Source organism: Synchiropus splendidus, chromosome 4 (assembly GCF_027744825.2).
Source record: "Synchiropus splendidus isolate RoL2022-P1 chromosome 4, RoL_Sspl_1.0, whole genome shotgun sequence".
NCBI classification, from domain to species: Eukaryota; Metazoa; Chordata; class Actinopteri; order Syngnathiformes; family Callionymidae; genus Synchiropus; species Synchiropus splendidus.
The window spans coordinates 28,767,027-28,787,969 of NC_071337.1; the positions used below are offsets into that span (position 1 = coordinate 28,767,027).

The window sequence follows — 20,943 nt, forward strand, 5'->3', positions numbered from 1 at the left end:
GCATCAGACCCAGTGATGCTGGGAGCTGCTTCTTCATCCTCAGCAGTGACTGAAACAATACAGAAGGCATTTTAGATGCAGATACCTGCCCTCCAGATAAGTTAACATTTGATTGTGTTATTCTTAAATTTGTTTGCAAAACCGGCTGAACCTTATTTATTTTGAAGCAGGTTTTAAGTAAATAAAACATGGGTTAAATTTTGTAAAATGTGTATTTATTTATTTTGATTGCAATAATAATAAACACAATAATTGTGACATTCATTCAGTTGTATCCAGAACATTTGCCTCTTAGATGAGTGTCATCATTTGTGATGATATATTACTGCCGTCAGATTAATCTGTTCTCTTGAAGTAGCTCACATGTTCAAAACAGTTGGTGGCGCTTGATGAGAGGGAGTGATCTACATAAGTACTCAGTGTCTTTGACTGTTTATTCACTGGAATGTGCATGCAACAGTTACACTTGTCTGCGTCTCTGAAAATGCAACAATCCATTTTATGGTTGAGGACAACTGGTCCTCTTAAAAGTGAAAATCAACAATCTAACGTCCATCCGTCTGTATGTGGTTCTTCCATCCATCCATCCATCCATCCATCCTTCCTGCCTTCCATCCAGCGGTCCAGAGGTCCAGTTTCTGGGGCAGTGGCTGAAACAAAAAGGTCTCTCCCTGCAAACACGCTCTTAATGAGGTGCCAACCAAAAGCCACTCATGAAACTCCTCTCATAAAATGCTAATTCTATGGCAAAAAAAAACAAAAACGCAAAAACTCTCAAGTGAATTCAACATAATATAATATAATATAATAGCAGTTTTCTGGTTTGAAATGTACTTTCAGTCTGTCTGAGTGACTGTCTTGGTGAGTGACAGTGCATATTGCAATGTGGATGGAGGATGATTTATTGTGGCTCGCTGAACTACTTGATAATCATTCCATCTGGGGCGTGTGGCACGCTGGCTTGTCATCGCTGCCATCACTCATCATCTGCTTTCCTTACCTTCTCTGTCCATCCATCCTTTTATCCCTCCCGAAGGCCTTGGCAATGACCCTCTGTCCTGAAGGAGGGCTGTAATGTTGGCCCTATGGGACCCAGTCGACCCCCACCTTTTCTTCCCCTCCCCTGCAGCCTGCCACTTGCAGCGCGTTGGATTTGATACCAGCCTAAGTGTGAATAAATTCCTGTCACAGCCCATTAAGAAGGCCTTGGAGAGATCTGGCCTGTTATTAATTCTCCACAGCTCCTCTCTTTCTCTCCCCCTCATGGCAGCCAGCTCTCTCTCCTCTGCCCGTCCCTCTCCCTGCCTTGTCTTTTTTCCTGAATACACTGTTAATTACCACGTCTGGCCTCTTCATGCGACCGAGAAAGGGGTGAAATTAATAGCAGCGAAGTGTGTGTAATTTTAAATGAAAATCAAAAGCTTGAAAGTAGCTGGCTTTTCTGACACGCAGCCGGTGGCATTCATTATGGAATCCAGTTAGTTTTGTATGTGGAGTTGTTTTGGAGTCCATCTAGCGCTTGAGGTAAACAAAAACACCCTGCTAATAGTAATAACATTGGGAATGAGGAATATGTTTGGCCGCTGAAAACGCTGCCTCTATGTGTGTTTTCCTTTCAGTTCTCTTTTCTCTCGTTCCACTGGGTTCCATTCTCTCTTTATCTACCTGTTAAATGCCCTTCTTTCCCACTTTCCAGTCCTCCAGAACTGTGCTGCAGGCCTGGCCATTAGTAGACTGGGCTCAGCAGGTGGCCCTACCTCGCTCTTATTAGCAGACTCAGATGTGGCCCATTAGAGGCTCTCTGTACGCCAGGGGCTTCTTAATTGTTTCACCGGGGTCACAGGGGCATTGAAGCTCCCGCAGTGGAAGAGCTGCCCAGTGGAGTATATGGGCTCTCTTGACGTTTGTTGCATTTAGTGTCAACCACAACCCCAATTACCACCACTAAGTGTTTGGCCGTCCAGGCCAGTGTTATAGGCGTGCATAGCGTTATTCAAGACCTCGAGCGTGTGTCGTAAAAAGGCTTTTTCGAGGGTTTACTTGGCTAAATGTAAACATGCTTTGTGAAATTCAGTTATGCAAGTGATGTTGGCTGTGTCAATTTTCTTCAGGATTCCTCAGGTGTGAATCAGCGAGTGCCATGCCTTTTGCTCCAAAACTCTACACCACGTGCTTCATTGTTTTGCTGCCTGCCACTCGATAACCAAGTTTGTCACAGCAGTGCGTGGCTGACTGCTCTGTGTGTCTGTGATAGGATCCCACGTATTTGTGTTCCCGATGTGCTTGATCTTAGTTTCGCAAGCTCTGTGTTTTCGGTAAAACCCAAATGACACCAAACTCTCCTCGCCCAGGAGTCTTTATACTCTTGGCTACTGGTGACCCGCAGGTGAAGCTCCAAGGCCCACAACTTGGCGTCCAACTATAGCATTAGTGTGGTCCCACCAGATAAGTCACATTTTGTCCACTGTGAGGTTTTTCGAAAATACTGAATAAGTAAACACCTGAAACATACGGAAAGCTATGAATGTGTTTCAACAAATGCATTTTTTATTTGTTTCATAAGTTTGGTGGAAAGGCCTCAAGGCTGCAGTGACACCTGCACTTTAAAGCCAGTGGACCAAAATATCCAACAAATCCTACTGCCTCCTAACTCAGGCTGGCCAGGTCTTACAGAGAGAGCAAGTTGTAATATGTTATGAAACAATAATTACACATCACAGTGTGCTTTTGTGTATGTTTGTGTTTTTGTGTCGGGGGAGGAGTTTGGAAAGTCCATCGGCAATTTGTATCCCCCTCAGTCCTTGGTTGGCGTGTAGTGTCTGGAGCCAAGTCTCCTCATTGTCTGCTGTATATTTATTAAATTTTAAACAGGTTTTCTACTCCACATGTGGTGATGTGCACAAACCTTTTTTGGATTATGACTTGGAATAGTTCCTCTTCCTTGGTTGCATTATATTTTTGTATTTTATACATTGAAAGGATCATTGGATGTATTTTTATTTATTTTATTTTTTACATTTTTTTATTGGACTTAGGCGTGATTGTCTTGCAAATATGCAATTAACATATTGCAGTTACATTTGCGTCCATCCAACCCCTATATATTTTTTTCTTTGACAGGAAATCGCTAAAATATCAGCAGCACTGTGTACAGTATGTGTTGTGAACCTCAGGTTGCTATGTTTGTGTCAGCCTCCTCATTGGGTGCTTTTGTCCTTTCTTCCATATACTTCAGATAATAACAACCACTGGATGTTTTTTTTTTACAAAAGCTGATTAGAAGTCACCTTTGGTAAATGAGCATATCACTGAATCGCGGCGTACTTTTTGACAATGGAGGTTTCATTGTAAGCACTTGGAAAGCTTCTGTGGCCTCGGGGGAATCCCCCAACTGCCTTGAAGTATCAAGTTTAATCGTAGTGTGGGAAGATGTGGTCAGCTCCGCCACAAATGATTGGAACTATTGATAGACGTCACTGAGATGAAAGAATGACATCCTGTCTTCACTAAGATTGGAACAGCAGGGTTCCCCACCAGAATTTCCAGCACTGACTCTCTGCCACTGACACTGTCAGTCAACGTGACAGCAGCCGAGAGAATGCGCTGTGACATGATGTATCGTCTTCTTCCAGTGACAATTTGTATGTTCCTTAATGCCTCCTGTCCTGAGAAATGTTCTTCTAACAATGCTGAAATTTCATATCTTTTGTGTATTTAGTGAGGACAGCTTTTACTACTTTGTCAGTAAACCCTTCCACGGTTGTAACCCCAGCTTCTACTGATAAATGTGCTAGCCTGGTTGCCCATCACTGAGCGCTCCACCCCTCTTGCCCGGCATTTATTGTCCCCGAGAACCTCATCACAAAGGAAAGCCCAGTCGATGGTCTCACCTGGCAAAGTCTCAAGTGCTTAAGAGGAGGGGTGCCTCGCTCCACATACTTTAGAAAGGCATAATCGATTCCAAGCGTTCCGCAACAGTCGGCTGACAGTGCAGACTTTCCGCACCGATGCCAATGATGGTTTAATAGAACGCTGTTGGTTGGTATATGTGACGAAGACAACATGGTTATTGTATTTCTGCCACCCCTTGGAACAGCAGGCTGTTATCTGCCTACAAAATCCTTTTAAAGAGCTTCATTCTCCTGTGAAAACCTTCATGCCAAATGCAGAATACACTGGCACTTAAACCAGTCCGTTGAGAGAAGCAGCAACTTTTTAAAAGTCCATTAAGGGCTTTTAAGCTGATGTCAGGAATGTTTAAGCTGTCTAAACTCCCTGGTGGTGATGGTGGTGGACTGTCTGACAGCTAACTGTACCAACATCAATTTAGAGTTGACTTACCCAAAGTAGACATTTTCTTTTACTGATTGGTAGGGCTGGGCAATATGGTAAAAAAGCTCCTTTTTTATAATGAAAACTACTTAAAAAAGGATAGAAATAATACGTAATGCAAACATGTGCCATCTACACTCAACAAATGTGGGAAAATAAGACAATGCACTCTTTAAGAAGAAAGCAAACAAAATAACATTGAAATAACAATCTCCACTCCACACTACATGTATTCAATGTTCTCACTATCAGACATCCCACGAGTGCTCACTCCTGCTTCAACAGAATAGAAATGCCACATTTTGAACTGGCACTTCTTTGCCATCAGCCACATTCGGAACAGACCTCTGGTGCCCAGGGAGGAGGGGCGCGTCCAATTAGTGGGCGATTCTGTGTCGGACGATTTTCCACAAGTTTTCCACAATGATTAATTGTGATGGATTAATGGCCCAGCCCTACAGCTGAGGATTCGCACCTACTGAGACTGATGTTTATGAGTTTGGCCTTCACTTCAGCTCTCAGCGCTGAGAAATGATGGCAGAACAATGAACTGAAAACTCAACTGCTATTGTCAGTAAAATGGTTAGACAGTCTCTGCAACAAGCAACATGGGTCAATTCCAGTGGTTCGGCTGAGCCAGGTGGATGACTAGTCTCTGTCTTCCAATAATCCCTCCTCTTGAAATGCCTTTTATTTATCTCTTCAGTCCTGTTCTGGTGTTGGATGCCTTTTAAAATTTGAGTTGAACCACTATTTCACATTCTGAATCAGTCTCACAGAGCTTTGACTTGTGTGAACTTGAAGTTTAACTAAAGAATGTTGCAGAATGCATAGATTGTTGAGCAATTATCTAAATAAATATGAATGTTTAGCGATATTTTTTTACAATTAATAGTCCAACACATCCTCACTCCCATGGCGTAATATACTGTCGTTGGGACAGTGCACTTCTGCGTCATAAACTGACGCATCAGGCTTTCAATTGAAGAACACGTCCCTCCTACCGCGGCATATCCTGACACGGTGGACAACGTCTCTACATGCTTTCCAGCGTGTAAATTGCTGTTTTAAGCCCCTCAAATGGTGCTGAGTTTCAGTCCGGATAAGACCGGACAGTAAGGGGGCTATAAATAGCAACTGACATCCAATGCAATTCAGTAATGCAGTAGTGCAGCTGGTAGCTTCTTCGTGCTGAGGTGAGAATATGTACAAGATGTGCTCTTCCAAGTTCATATTGCGGCAATACTGAGTGGTGGAGCAGATGATCTGTTAGCTGTGTGATCAGGTTCAATAAGCAGTCTGCATCGCCCTGAATCAAACTGATGCGTAACCATGTTTTATGAATTAGCCTTCACCACATTAGCGGCAGACGTATGAATTATGGAACAAATCAAGCTAAATGTTTTTGTGCCTTCAAGGGAGCTGCTTTTGTTTGCAGAATTATGTTTGGCTCTGGGTTTTAATTGGATTTTCCGTTACTAACGGTGTCAATAAGAGGTATTTCTGAGACGTTCTCTGCTCCTCATGAATCCTAGAGACGTGTGTGTCTGGAGAACTAAATGCCATTTCAGTTGGAGGTGACAGTGTGGATTAAACTGGCTGATCCTAAACCAATGATGTCTCCTCCAGTTGATAGAGTTCCACCGTTGTCTTCCTCGTGGCTTCTCTACTCTCCAGTGCACGCACCATAATCTTGCTGTCTTATTTTTGCTGACAAGTCTTCATCGACATGCCCCACCATTTGTTAATGTCCTCAGTATCCATGGTGGTCAGCTGTGTAATCCCAGATGAAACAAGTGGTTGCGCATGAATTTGCCTTCATGTTTGTGTGCTCATTCAATTAGAGGATTAATCCCAATTTAATATCTCCAGTAATGGGATATTAAATCTTTGAGAGCTATTATGGTCTTGGTGATGATAACAAGAAGACAACGTGACACTGAGACGGTAGTGTTTTCAGTCGCACTCTCAAGAGCATGCAGTATAACTACCTGTGGTGTGTGTGTGTGTGTACAAACTTCTCTTTCATCACTTGATAGTCATAGCCATCACATGGTATTTAGGAACTGTTTTTTTTTTCCAGAGTCAGATTATTGAGAGCCACACAGACATGGAGAACTTGCAGACCACAGCAGAAGCTCTGGTGGCTACGGTTACTGTTAGTGTCACAATGGCAAGGGTTGGTGCCACGAGGAAGGTCAGAACTTCCATCACTAGTCTCCCGAGTCACCCAAGTCTTTGGAGTCTGACAGACTGGTATGTGTTCCACCACGAGGACCTGTCAGATGCTTCACTGGTTTGAATTAGATTAGTGTGTTTCCTAGTAAATTCCTGTGAAAACCTGGGCATCCTCGACTCTGCCGCATATTATTCTGCTTGTTGTCCTTGTGTCTCTAAATCGTACATTATGGCCGTTTTCACTACTGTCTTGTAGAGCTGTTCTTTCGCTGTAGCCACTACTCCTGTCCTGACTGCTCCTACAGGCGCCTTCTCCTGTGCCTGCCTGCACTTTCCTCTTCGCCTCTATCTTTCTCACTCATATAATTGAGCTTGTCTTTAATCTCTTCTTCGACTCTCTGCAACGTCACTGGTCCTCCTGTCTGTCTCTCATTTAAGCACACATATTTTGTCTTGGTTCTTTCGAGGTGCCTCCGACTCTTATCACTCTTCTCTTCCTCTGGGAATGCTCTCTATCACCTCATCGAGTCTCTTCCACAAATCCTCTTTCACCTCCTGCTGACGTCATACCTGTGGGGTTTAAGCCTCGACTCGATGTTCATCATGTCCCATGTCTCATTCTATTGATAACGTCAGAATATCATGTTAACATTGTCATTTCTGCAGATGTGTTTGACAGTGGCTGCTTCGTCGTGATTCTGTTTGTCGGATGTGTTTAAATGTTTTAGACAAAGAGGGTACATTCATCAAATGACTCAAACATGGTTTTTCATTGGTTTACAATTACAAGACTCAACTTCAATCTCCCTCAAAAACGATGGGACAAAAGAAAACATTGACATTTTCTGGAGCCCATTCAGCGTCTGTCTTCCGCTAGTGCACCTGCGAGTGCCACTATTCTCTGGTCTTAAATCAGGTAGACAGTGTGTTGGCCTGTAGGAATCCTTCAGGAGGCGATGGCCTGTTTGTGAACTGGCTGCTCAGTTGAGGATGATGCACCGTCACCATCTATGAGGGGAAGAGCTCTTCTGATAGAAATGATATCTGAACTTTGTAGCTGAGAGTGAGTGACAGAACAAGACATTCAGCAATAGACAAGTCCATTTACTGAATAAGGCTGGATCAATAGGAATTACGGCCATACACCGTCTCTCTACCCTTTATTTGCCTCGTGAACAGTGTCAAATTTAGGCGCGCTTCAGACAAACCTTGTTTTTCCCTAAAGGTGGCTCTGAAAAAATTCAGTGCCTAAGATAATGCCTGAGAAATGAAGTCGAACCGATGCAGTAGCAACTAGGGGTGATATGCAACTTCCCAAAATTAGTGTCTGCCAACGTTGTGAATCACACTATCCAAGTTGCATTTAACCATTTGTTTACCAAGCAGTCAATCGACGGAGTCACTTTTTAACAGAAAATATTGACTTGACAGATTAGCCTAAACTAAAGCGTTACCCGATTTTTAGCCTCTGTTGTCTGTCGTTCTTCATTTCTGTGACACCTCAGGTGCTAGACAGTTTTTTCTTATACATATGAATTTTTGGGTTTGATGGTGAGATTTTATGAGATTTTGAAAATGTCAACACACTGACTGCTTAGCCCCTGGACGACTTTCGCCACTGTTCCTGATCACGTAATGTCCTGAACATAGACGCCTACCATCCGTCATTTCAGCTGCTTGTACCCAGGATCTCCTTCTTTCCATCATGACCCAGAGCTGCAGACCAGTACACCAATCATACTGTTCTGCTGCTCACAGTGTTGAATGTGCAGTTATGTCAGGCCGTAATCCAGCATCTCCATTCCATTATGATCTGTCTGACCTTATGTTGTAGCCGAGGGTGACATTTGGGAATCCTGTGTGAAAAGACAAGGTAAGAAAGATGTTCAGTCCTCAACCCTCACACGGGTTCCTTGCCAGTCAAGGCTTTACCTGAGAACGGCAGTGTAACAGCCACTGTTGTTAAGTCTCGAATTGAGTTTGCCAAAAGGAATGTTGGAGACTCCATGGTCCAGTGTCGCTTACAGTGAAATATCTACCAGTGTTTGGTGGACAACACAGCGAGTGGAGGCATCTAAGCAGCAGGCGCAGAAAAGCTTGCAGATGTATAGGGTAATGTGAATGCAGCAAAATATAGGCAAATCCTGGAGGACAGTCCGATTCCATCTGCTACGTAACTACAGCTTTGGGGAAGATTTATTTTCCAGCAAGGCAATGATCCAAAGCACACAGCTAAAGCTGCTGAGAAATGACAACAGGGAGGATGTTCTCGAGTGGACAAGTCAAAGTCCAGACCTCAATCTGATGGAGCACTTTTCCGAGTGGATTAATCTCAAATTCGAATTTGTGGCTGGACTTGAAAAGGGCCGGTCATACCCAACCCCTACACACCCTGACAGAGCTTGAGTACTGCAAGGAGGGATTACCGTGGTCAGATGTACAAGGCTGATAAAGTCGCACACAGACTGTGCTCCGGCTGCAGCCAAGGTTTGTGCGGCTGCTGATTTTATACCATCTATGTGTATTTCATTGTCTTGACATTGTTGAAATCAGTATGCCAAAGAGCCTATTATTTTTTTTAAAAAGGGTAAAGCAGCTAATAATAATAATAATAATAATCCAATGTCCAATGTTTGTTTTATCCAGAGACAGGAGAAATGTAAAGCTGGACAAAAGGACGGGGATTGAGAAAGAAGTGAGAGCCCCAGAGAGAGAGAGAGAGATGAGACTGGAGGGCTCCCAAATGTTCCACTCTGGAATATCTTCAAGGACAATCAGCTAAACAGCTGATATTAAGAGAAGCGTGTGAAATCGATGGCTCAAGGTGTCGTATCTGTGCTGCAGAAATGTCTGCCAATTAGTCATGGCTAAGGCGCGTTAGCGCACCACTGAGAGGAATTGAATCTTCATAGATTCCACTGCTGCACTGCAGATACAGCCGTGAGTGTGGGGCCTCTCCTCCTCCACACCCCCCTCTTACTCTGGGCGTCCACCTGAAGCTGGCTCTTCACAGGCCAGACCACTTTGAGTTGGTCTCCTTTATCTGTGGGGCTGGAACAGCCAAGGTTGCTGCTGCAGTTGACTTGGAGGCCATGTAGAGGTGACTCCCAGTCTGATGTAGAGAAACTATTGTGATGCTGCTGAGCCGAGACTGGTTACATTTTTGACTAATGGAGACTGAAATGCAGCAAACTGGGTTTTAAACTGAGGTATGTACTGGTCTCAGGTACTGGTCTTGATGAAGATGAATCATACACGTTGTGTGTGCGCAGGTTTACATAGCTCAGGTGTCTGCAAAGCATTGAGATGTTTACATTTACCGTATTTTCATTTGATAGTTGTGTACTAGTTCAGCTGCTAGGGAAATGTTTTTAAAGCTATGCTCTGGACACATGATGCACTTCTTGTCAAATTCTGTTGCCCTCTAACTGTTACTGCCAAGTTTGTACTCCTCAGTTTGCTAGCTATGAAGATATGTCATATGAAATCATACCAAACCTCAATCCCCCAAATCCTAATAAATCACCTCCATACTGTGGTTGAAGGGATCATGCCAACACTGGGTTTACTGTGTGGCATGAGGAGGAGTGGGAGGGGCCACGGCTCTGGCTAGCGCTCCGGCTCCACTAGGTGTCTGTCTCTCTAAAAGGTCTTTTCGTGGAAGCAGGAGTAGCCTTCAGCCTCAAATGCCCCCTAGTCTCTCTTAACTGAGCTCACCTGCCTTAGTATCCTCAGTGAAAGGCTCCCGCACTACTGCAACCTGAGCGCAGAAGCATTCAGAGCAGGGACAAAGACAAAAAGGAATACTTTGTCTGTAAATGAGTTTTCAAGCCGCTTCTGTTTGCCTTGTCTGGAGTGCAAATGTGAGACTATTTATAAACACAAACATGCATTTATCAAAACATTTCCTCTTTGGCTGCCAAATGTCTTCAAGCGAGACACGGATACTTTGCTTTGTTAGTTATTTTGGGTCTTTCAGAGCGGTTTGATTTCGCTGGTGAATGTACGAGTCTGCAAGATGCTGGTCGGGGCAAGGCGTTCTGTCTAGAGAGCTGCTGCTGTTGTGCTCAGGTAAACTGAGCAGAGATGGAGAGGAAGCTCATAAAGTACACAAAGAAACACAAAGCTTGTAGAAGTTGCTACTGTAGAGGCTATGATCAGATCCTCCCCGCCACTCTCTGGTTTGTTCTTCTGGCTCAGGTCGGTAAGTTAGTCCATCACTGATCAGGATCAACACGGCAGTGAACTGTGCCCGGCATCATTCACGCTGTTGTCTGAACTCCCTCTGTCCTTGTCCTCCGACAGAAGCTGAAGCAGAAGAACCAGCAGCTGAAGCAGATCATGGACCAGCTGCGCAACCTCATCTGGGAGATCAACTCCATGCTGGCAGTACGAAACTGAATGTGGAAGCGGAACTGCTTTTCCCTCTACACAATCGCACCATCGCCAATATATCGACTCACTTTATGTGAGGCGTCCCTTTGGGATCTTTGCGGGGCCGCTCCACGTCTGGCTCCTTTTAAAAGACGCTCTTTTGAAACCTGTCTCGCAATGATGAAGAGGTTACCGCCAGCACTCACATAACTATCCACGGAAAAAGGTGCTGAACCAGAATGAAGTGAGCAGGAGTGGCTTCCATGGGTTCAGCAGGAAGATGGCGAGTGACGGCAGACTGTCTACCTCGATACTCTACGCTTCGATCATTACATTTGGAGAAAGTCTATATTTTTATCCATGGAAAAGCTTAATGTTTGCGGATTTAGTTAGTTTACCATTTAATCCAGTTTTGAATCCATCATTGCTTCTCCTGTGGTCAGACCTGTGGTCCCTGAAGAAGCCTTGCTTGTGCACAGCTACTATATTAAAGCTCAACTTTTGCTGCCTCATGTCTGTTGCTGTCGTCACTCTGATTCTACTTTCAGCAAAACTGGTTCAAGAATATCATAGATATACAACTGATGACAATGTCAGGATGCAGGGCGGGTGGCAAGTGTACTGTGTGGTGACCTCTGGATTTGGATGTGTGCCGCATCTTGAGTCGTGACTCTCCATTTACTGGTTGATGTAGCTCCTACTCTCACCTGCAGCATTGAACTTAGGGGGGGGGAGTTTCCTCCACACGGTGGTTGGACTCTCTGTGTAGAGGATGGCCTTCTGCTCCTCTGCATGAAGAGAAGGATGTTTCTTTCCTTGAGAAGTACCGGGGGCATCTCCGGGGATCATGTTGGAGACTCAGTTCGTTGACCTTCCATAGCCTTGGCATTTCTATTGAAGAGCTTCAGCTGACTTGGGTTCTGAGGAGAGGGAAGTCTAGCTCACGATGGACGGATGGACGGACTGAGAGATGGTTGGATGTACACTGCTCTGAAGAGACATCTTCGACTGGAGGAACACAATCCCGCAGAGAACAATAAAAACAAGAGCGTGGTTCATTAAATGTGGTTAATTGTCAGATTTTTCAGAATGATGAATATTTGGTTCTTCCTAGCAGCGCAGGGACCGTAAGTTGCTCCCAAGATGACGGACCGACCACTGCCATCTGCTGCTGTTTGGCCCACTAAATGGTTCACGTTGGAATGAAGCCATCAGATCCACCGGATCATTGAGGAAAACTGAGCGGTTGAGTGATCACACGACAGCGGTTTGATTTTGTGTCCATTTTAAATGCAACAATGTTGTGTATTACCAGGTCAGTTGATCGCAGTGTTCGCCTCCGGTACATCAGGTTCCTCTGTGCACACGAGCAGACAACTCCCCGCGATTTCCATAGCATCTCCGATGTCTGGCCTCCTGCTATTTATAAACAGCAATTCCCAGTGACCACATTGCTCTTAAGCATGCAGCCCGAGCTGTAACCTGAAGACACACACACACACACTGGACTGATCAGTGTGTGATGCTGACCTGTTTAATAATTCACAGCGTTCCAGAATTACATATCTATGACATGTTTTGAGACCGATGTCCTCAGGGAAGGACACACACAACATTGAGATCTGAAGTGATACCTGCAGCGGAGTAGCGCAGGATCAATGCTGCGAGAATGACTGATAAAGCCTGCTCAGCCTGTCCAGCAGCGGCAGGCTGTGACTCATCTCCTGAGTGGCTGTGCGGCGTTGAGGGACTCTTATTGTTCTGCTAATGTTGTGGCTTTATACTCAGCTGGGACAGAGGTCAGCGGCTGACCACTCGCTTGTACAAATGGTCGTCAAACCGTGGAGTCAGCAGAAATGGCAATTGTGGTTGTTTGCAGTTGAGACTGTAGTAATGGTCCTGAGTGTGTTCTGCCTTTACCTCGTGGTCATTGCCTTTTCATTTGTGAGTGTGAGTCTCCGCTGAGCAAACAGATCGCTGGCTTCAAGGCAGAAACAGTGAACGTGCAGGTGAGTCCTTCAACATGGATGCTCAGCGGTCAGTGAGCCAGGTGTTTGTCATGAGCTGACAAAGCTGACATTTTCACATCCCACTGAATGACACTGTGTGATCTGTAGCTCTTTTGAAGACAAGCTGATGAAGGCTCTCATCATGTTTTAAACAGGTCGCCAGGTATTGAGCTTGAAAATGAGGCTTCATGAAGCTTCATCATCTGATCACTGCCAGGTGCTAAGCCTTGCTAAACCTTTGCCCAAGCGCCAAAACTGAAGCTTCTGACTTCTTACAGTGACTTGTTGGGAAGCTTCATGAAAACTGAAAGGTGCACAGCATCTGTGAACCTCTATTTTCATGAAACCTTACACTGCCTTCTACTGAGCTCTGAAAATGAGTCTTCACAAGTCTTAGCAAAAACTAGTGTGCTTGAGTATAAATATACAAGTATAGACCATATACGATACAGTATATACTGTATACATGTACGGGAAAGTATACTCATTTTATACTTCTTCTGACTAAACTGGAACAGTTTTAGTTTACTAAAGTAGCCTTAGTATTCAGTAAGTATACGACTCTGTACTTGGTATATATTTCTCATCTACATTTCAAATATTTACTGTATATTTAAAGATCACAACAGTTATAGGCATAGACTCTGTACAATTGTTAACCCCTCCAGATCTTATTTTTTATCCCCTGCTTCAGCAGTGTTGTCACAGTGACTTATTTTGCTCTTATGGTACTAGAAACTGGCTGAACTTGTTTGGATTTTCTCTCGGTCGAGGCTCAATAAAGCCTGACTTTCATAGCTCTCTTTGCTCGAGAGTTTTTGAACATTTTGAACACTGTTTCATGAAACAGCGTTCTGATTTTCAGAGGCCACCAGATGGCACAGTCTGCTGTTTGGCAGTGAACAAGTCATTCAATGAAACCTCAGATCATTTCTAACGCCAGAGCGCCATCAATGGCCTGTGAAAATTAGGACACTGTTTCTTCACCCTGCAATACTGTTTCGTGATACCTCTTCTATCAGTACTAGAAACCTGTTGTCTGAAGAAGCAGCGGTTCATCATTGAGGAAAACCATTTGAAGATTCATGCTCTTAATGCGAAACACACAAAAAACCCCACAAGAAATACCAAATATGACTTTATTTTTTTATAAATCATTCTTACAAAATTGGCATTAATCTATCATCTGTGACCTCTATAAAAGTCTGATATGACATGGCAGAGGGAGGAGGTGGCGGCAGGACGTCCGAGTCCCAACACATTTACAGACTGACTGTCACTGATAAATAACCCCCCGACCCCAATGGAAAACCAAAATAAGTGGTCATGCGTTGTTGCCCGAGCAACCGTGTCCAGACACAAACACGACAAGAGAGATGCGGCACGTCCAGTGTATGAATGAAATGTTTGAACTCTGAAGGCACAAATCAGGAATAGGATATTTGTGTGATAAACCTTCCGCGGTTGATGGGAAAGTCAAAGGTGCAGCAGTTCTCCTGGTGACCCACCAAAGCGTCTGTACCGACGCCCTTTCAGAAAGAGGAATGACTTTCTAAACATGTCTGCGAATTTGGGTCAAGTGAAGATTTCCATTCATGGACTCATTTTTACAGTGAGACTTTACTGTGTGTGAAGATTCTCATGTTCAATGGTGTTTTCGTTCAAATATTGATGTAATCAAAACATTGAAAAATTAAAGAAATCGTCGATCGCTGGACAAAATGCATTTACTAGCTACAGAATTTGCCAATGGAATAGAAGAAAATGAACTACATGAAAATGTAGATGAGAATAGTTTTGACCAGAGAGAGAAGAGAGTGTATTTTTAAAAGCATGAGAGACGACACTAAAACATCCTCACTTTATGACAGCAATATTCTTAATAAATTAAAAAGGATAATCTTGATAGGAGACTTTAAAAATAACCATGAAAAAGTAAATCTTAAAAAGGAACAAGGATCTTAAAAAAAATGTCTGTGTGGGCTTCAAAACATAACAAAATAATAAACACTAAATTGAGACTGCATTGACACTGAATCACTTCCCATGATCCTTCAGTGGCAGAACACTTGAGAGCTGAATGTAGCTTTGATTATCCTCCACCTTTTAGGCCTTTTTGGCACAAAAAAACAAGATCTTCTTCGCCTGCAGGTTGTAAAGACAGATGAACCTCCAGATTCACAATATTTGACCACATTCGATCAGAAGGTTTGACTCCTCCCTGGTTTGAGTTCTAACTCCACCACGGCCCTGAGGTGACGGACGTCCCCAGGAAAACCAGTGCAGAATGAAGCAGCACTCGCAGCTAAGTGAATTAGCGCGGCGCGTGCCGGCAAACAAACATGATTAATTTCCCTCAGCGATGCAGGACTGGTCTTCTGCTCGGCTGCTATTTTACAAAATAAATATATCTATGTACAGTGAGGGGGCTTTGTTATCGCTGCTCTGTAATCTCTGCAAAGCTGAGGGACGTGCTGTCGGAGACTCAGTCAGATAGGGGTGGACACAACCTGGATGAAAAGAAGGGGCTGGATGAAAAAAAATTTCCCTGCTATTTATGAGCAAATCTCTGCCGGCAAACGCGTCCCGCTGGAAACAACAATAACAACAAACATGACATTTGAGTTCAAACAAATAAAAAAGCAAAGGCATGATGGGTGTTTGTGTTGGGCGTCCACACTTCTGTGTTCACAGAGTATATTGAATTAGCGCATGCTAGCTGTTGTTCCCCCGACACATCAGAGAGACCAACGGAAGTGGACACACACACACACACACAGACTTAGATATGGTAACAGCTAACAGTATGTAAGCCGATGATCAAGCTCACAGCAGTGCTGAGAGAATCTACCTTTTCAGATGGGGAATTATTGGCGGTTATCTTCACTAGAAGATTATCTAGCACAATTTAGCCCCAATCTCTGATGGAAATCACAGTGGGAGGGTTTTGTGTGACCAAACTCTCAAGAGCAAGGCGAAGCTTCCAGCCCGTGTTACAGGCACGGAAGTGTGGGCGCTCCTGCAGATATGACACAGAAGTAGAACATAAATGGTAGGAAAACAATGCATGAGTTATTGCGGATGATAGACACTGATAAAGAGCTTGGTTTGATCGCCCGTCAGAGAGAAAGGCCACTAAAAGCTGGCTGCTTCATTCAAGTGTCAAAACTGAATCCGAGAGCCGACTGCACGGGGAACAAATGACGCACGGCTGCGATGGGTCTCCGACAGAAAACAACAGCTCATCGTGGCTTTTCATTTTGATGCTGCCAGCAATAGGCTCCCTCAAATGTACGTAATTTACGGTTAGGAAATGTCACGCTGTTAGGGTTGAGCGGTAATGTGAGCGAAAGTGGGCGATGGTGTGACGCCAGGGACGGACGGCATTAGCCGGCGGGTCATGTTTACGGGTCGCTGCTTTAACAAAACAATGGTCCGTGAAGTCTGAGTGTTGCATCAACAGCTCGTCCAGCGGGGATTCAAAAACGCTCGGCATGAAAGCGGTTTATTCGACCGAAGCCCGTGTGGACCTTTCCGCTCGGCTCTAATGGGCTTGATATGTGACAACAGAAGCCACCGGAACATGACAACTGAATTCTAAAGGCAGACTCCACGGTCAAAAATGGCACTGAAAAACCAACGGTGCAAAATTAGCCGGTCATGTTAAGATATGATCCAAAAATGCGTTTGGTGTCATTTTGCCCACACACTGTCGTCACGGCCTCCACAAACTCCATCTAAAACATTCCATTTTGGCCTCAGAATCATTTTCTTCCTTGGAGATATTAGCTCAGGTTGGGTCTCACCAGCGGCTTCTTCCCCAGCCAGACTTGACGAAATTGAATCAACTTTCAAAGGCCAAATTTATAACTTTAAGGCAATTACAGTCGTGATGTGTGGTGATTTGTTGATGGCGACATTTCTTTGCAAACACACAACAAACCTAAAATGGCAAACACACAGCCGATTTGTACAGAAATCAAACCAGCTGATATTTTCAGGGAGATGAACGCGGACGCGCGAGGGTGTGGGCGGAGGGCGACTGCTCATGGGTCACCAGACTCCAGATCACTTTACGTCTCCAGAAGTTTCTTGCACATGTGCCGACACATTGTTCATGTTATACAAAAAAATACTCTGCTGAAGGAGGTCAGCGGCTCGCCCACTGTCCTTCACTTTGTCTCGTCCCATTTGAAATTCTAAAAAGTTCCTCTTTGTCACTTCACACATTTCAGCAGCGCTGTAGTCATCGGCCATGTGACCGGTTGTGGCTGGACAACCTCCCCTGCTCTTCAGCGAGCTTCCTGCCCTCACCGGGGGATTCCTTGTGGGGACCTTGGTCCTGTCAGAGCCTCTCGATGTCCCTGTATTTCTTGCGCAGGATGGAAACCTGGTCCTTGAACAGAACTGGGTCAAGCCTCATCTGAGAGTGGACCAAGGGCATGGCGCCAAACCAGCTGGCGAACTTGTTCATGCAGGTCTGCCGCTGAGCAAAGTGATCCGGATCTGCCCAGCGGGACGCCCTGGAAGACTAGACACAAGTAAGAGCCACGTTAGAGGGCGTTCAGAACAAGACTGGAAGTCACACATCAGGGTGTCAAAATTAGCACCAGCATCACAATATGACTGGATGCGGCCAATAACATAATAGTGCTTACAGGCGATGGATGAAGACTCATGTTCAGAGTCTCCGCTGAGCTCAGAGAATGAAGCTCACCAGCCCTTCGGCAGAACAGTATCCTCATGGATCATGGAGCTCGGGCCACTCACCTGCCCCATCATGGTCTCCTTGTACTGTTTCTTTTGCGTGACCTTGATGGGCGGCAGCTTGGTGACGGCCGACACCAGGAAGTTCATGAGGATGTCCTCGCAGTTTGCCAACTGGTCCACCATGTTCTTCAGACTGGAAGGCAAGTAGTTGGTGTACAGGTAGTGGTAGTACCTGCAGGTGGTCACAGTAACACATACATGTTGTCAAAGCTCACTCTTCAGACAGCACGTGCACACTTGACCTGGCTTTGGATGAGGGCTCTCAATTTTGAGAAACTGCATCCATTCAAAGTCCCTGTGGGCCACACCAAGGGGCCGGATTTGGCCCCCGGCCTGCAGTTTGAATGCATGATCCAACCATACCTGTGATAGATAGCAGCTCCGGTCAGCACCATGGAATAGTCGTTGGTCCATTTGGAGGTGTATCCCCATCGCTCCTTGTTGCCGTCCCAGAAGTGGCTGCGAGCAGGATACCCAACGATCCGCTCCGGAAAGCTCTGCCAGACGATGAAGGCAAAGTCCACCTGGACAGACAAAAGCCTTCTTTCAAATGATTGCAATTACTCTGCAGACACGAGGCTCCAGCTTTCTTCTGCATCCACCTCACCATGTGACCAGAAAACATGACAAATCCATTTCAATCCAATTACATTCTGGACTTGTCAGCGTGTCTTTTAATGGCAGTAACACGGGCTGCTGTGTTTTGCTCTGTAAATGCCAGCCCTGTCACACCACCTTGATCTTTGGCACACGCAGCTGTCAGCAGCTCTGTTTGGAGCAGCCGGCATCTGGCTTCCCGTGGTGCAGCGGTGTGTCCCCGGGAAATAAAATAACAAGAGCGGATGATAAGAACAATGTCTGAAAGCTTGGGGGTGGACGACCGACGAGAGAGGGAGGAAGTCAGAGAGGGAAAATAACAATCTGTGGTGGAGGTGTTTCAGACACACCTCTGTGGTCGACAGGACGGTGTCTTCATCCAGGCTGAGGACGGCATCGGTGGCAATGCTTTCGTATGGCAAGAAGCGGCTGCTCATGACCTACAGGGGGAGACAGAGATGACAACCAGTGGGTTAAAACCAAGAAGCGCTCAGAATAGGTTGAGCAGCTCAGTGTCATGGTGACCGACAATTCCTCTGCAGAGGTCAGAGGTCGACCCCAACATGTACCTGGCATCATTAATATTACCACATTTGACCGTCGATATTTACATGGACGTCTGTCACAGTGACATTGTGAGTGGAGCTGCGCAACCAGAATATTCAGAGTACAATATATTTATAACACTATCAAGAAGGCCATTAGAAGACCAGAGTAAAGTCAGTCCTTGAATGGAGACAGGAGGTTTTACTACTTAGTATTGATTACCGTAATTTCCAGACTATAGAGCGCACCGTAATATTAGTTGCAGCCACTAAATGTAAGAAGGAAAATAGATCTTGTTCATACATAAGACGCAGCTGTCTGTAAGCCGCAGGTTCAGTGGCGCTGTCTCCGCTGTGGACAGGTCAGTGGTGCACCGGCAGTGCACCAGTGGTGCACTAGTTTTGAAAAACTAGTAGGGCTCCAGCATCGGGAGTGAGGAAATAGTGGAAACAAACTACGTAATACGGAGTGTCTCGATTTATCCACGCTGCTCTCACAATAGACAAGGTGCAGTTTTACAGCTGGGATCATGTCCGCAGCCAAAACCTGACTCACTTGTGTTCACGTCTGACTTTTGAGTTGAATGCACTTTGTCTCGAGAGCGTCTCACATCTTTTATTCACATTAAAGGCGTCAAAATGTGCTGTTTTCGCCCACGTGCCCGAAGTTCCAGCACTACTGCCGGTCTCAGCGGCTGCTTCTTGATTCCAGACCTCCAGGAGATCAACTCTGTTTACGGAGCTGTGGACACGCGGGTGAAAACAGTGCATTTTGAGTGCGTGAAGAGTGAATAAAAAGCCTCTGATTTCATCACCTCTGATTTAATCTGATTTCAGCTAGTAAAAATCCATATATTAGCCACGCTTTTGTATAAGCCACAGGGCTCAGACCATGAGTAAAAAGTAGTCTAAATTGTATTGTCTTTCTCAGTACAATGCATTTTTTTCTCGCTAACATACGTAAAAAGCAATGTTTATTAAAATAAACGTCCAAGAACTAGGGATGCACCCAGGCCATTTTCTTCAAAAACTTGTAGTGAAGTACATGCGAGTACTCACCGATACCAAGTACTTACACCATTAGACATAAAGTTACTTTGTTTTTTTTTTTGTTTATTTACATATAGTGTCTGTTATTTGAACAACACTCCTCGGTATGTTTTTCACTGCAGTACAAACACAAATTTACCAAAACTGTCATAAACTAATATTCAAAAATGCGTGCTGCCGAAAAGTGATATGTGTGGCATTTTACATGTACGAGTGCTCCAGCCCGGTATCAGACCGATACAAACCAACACTGCCCAAGAGAGTCAGATGATGACAGATTCTGAGACAAGCGTGTGGGGGAAGGTGGATTTTCTCAAACACTGACATAGCTGAAGTACAGCGTCACCAAAGCACTAACTGAATTAACCATTGGTTTAGATCTAAGAGCTAAACTGCTTATTGTTTGGCACTCGCCGGGAAGAAAAGCAGCAGTCTCAGACCTCTCCTTGGACATTGGTTTCCATTACAGCTGCTGCTCGTGTTTCTGTCTTTGATCGATAAACAAATGCAACCGGATACAGATGCTGTGAGTCACAGTGTCCGGACATTGTTGAACAACAAGGGCTGGAGTCAAAGTGAAATGTGTGGCATCGCTTTCTATCGCTAAATGGAAACAGAGGTCGGGAGACGGTGGGCGGAGGGTGGATCAACATCTTGAGGATGTTTGCATGGGAAACAGTCTCCGGCTAGAGAGGAGCCAGTGCATCAACAAGCTACCAGAGGAATAGGAAAGAGCTCAGAAAAGCACTGATGGAATGGAAGGCAACAGATGACACGATTGTCTTCTCCACTTGTGAAGCTAACAGGAGACTCTGGTGCCTTGGAGATCGAGCCGATGAGTTCGTATCTCCAGACAGAAGGAGGAGCAGCCCCAGGACACGACTGGGAAGAATCCTACCCAAACCCAAAAGTTGTGAGGAAAGAGTCTGAGAGAGAATGACAATACACTAACGTTTCCAAATCCCAGACGGAGTGTAAAACTTAGATGTGTGACATATTGGCCACAGGCTTCCAGCTTCTTCTCTACAGGAAGGTGATCTCTAACTGCTGAAATCTGCCTCCAGCTCCGCGTCTCCTCTGTGAAGGAC

General features: G+C 45.0%; 2 protein-coding genes across 5 annotated transcripts in view; one reads left to right on the forward strand and one right to left on the reverse strand.

Annotated features, from left to right (window-relative positions):
- med30 (mediator complex subunit 30) overlaps positions 1 to 11,451 on the forward strand; it is a 34,956-nt gene extending 23,505 nt beyond the window's left edge. For 3 of the 4 annotated variants that reach the window (XM_053863251.1, XM_053863250.1, XM_053863254.1), the window contains one exon: positions 6,416 to 10,679. In XM_053863251.1, the coding sequence (XP_053719226.1) occupies positions 6,416 to 6,634 (219 nt within the window). In that variant the 3' untranslated portion in view covers positions 6,635 to 10,679. Of the gene's footprint in view, positions 1 to 6,415; positions 10,680 to 10,815 lie in introns of those variants that run through there. The other variant, XM_053863253.1, reaches the window with a different exon arrangement.
- Positions 11,452 to 14,026: 2,575 nt separating this feature from the next.
- The window catches only part of ext1b (exostosin glycosyltransferase 1b), a 97,156-nt gene continuing 90,239 nt past the window's right edge, over positions 14,027 to 20,943 (reverse strand). Inside the window, exons 8-11 of the mRNA XM_053861487.1 lie at positions 18,611 to 18,700; positions 18,027 to 18,187; positions 17,664 to 17,835; positions 14,027 to 17,424 (exon numbers count right to left, since the gene is read on the reverse strand). Coding sequence (XP_053717462.1) covers positions 17,239 to 17,424; positions 17,664 to 17,835; positions 18,027 to 18,187; positions 18,611 to 18,700 — 609 coding nt within the window. The 3' untranslated portion in view covers positions 14,027 to 17,238. The remainder of the gene's footprint in view (positions 17,425 to 17,663; positions 17,836 to 18,026; positions 18,188 to 18,610; positions 18,701 to 20,943) is intronic.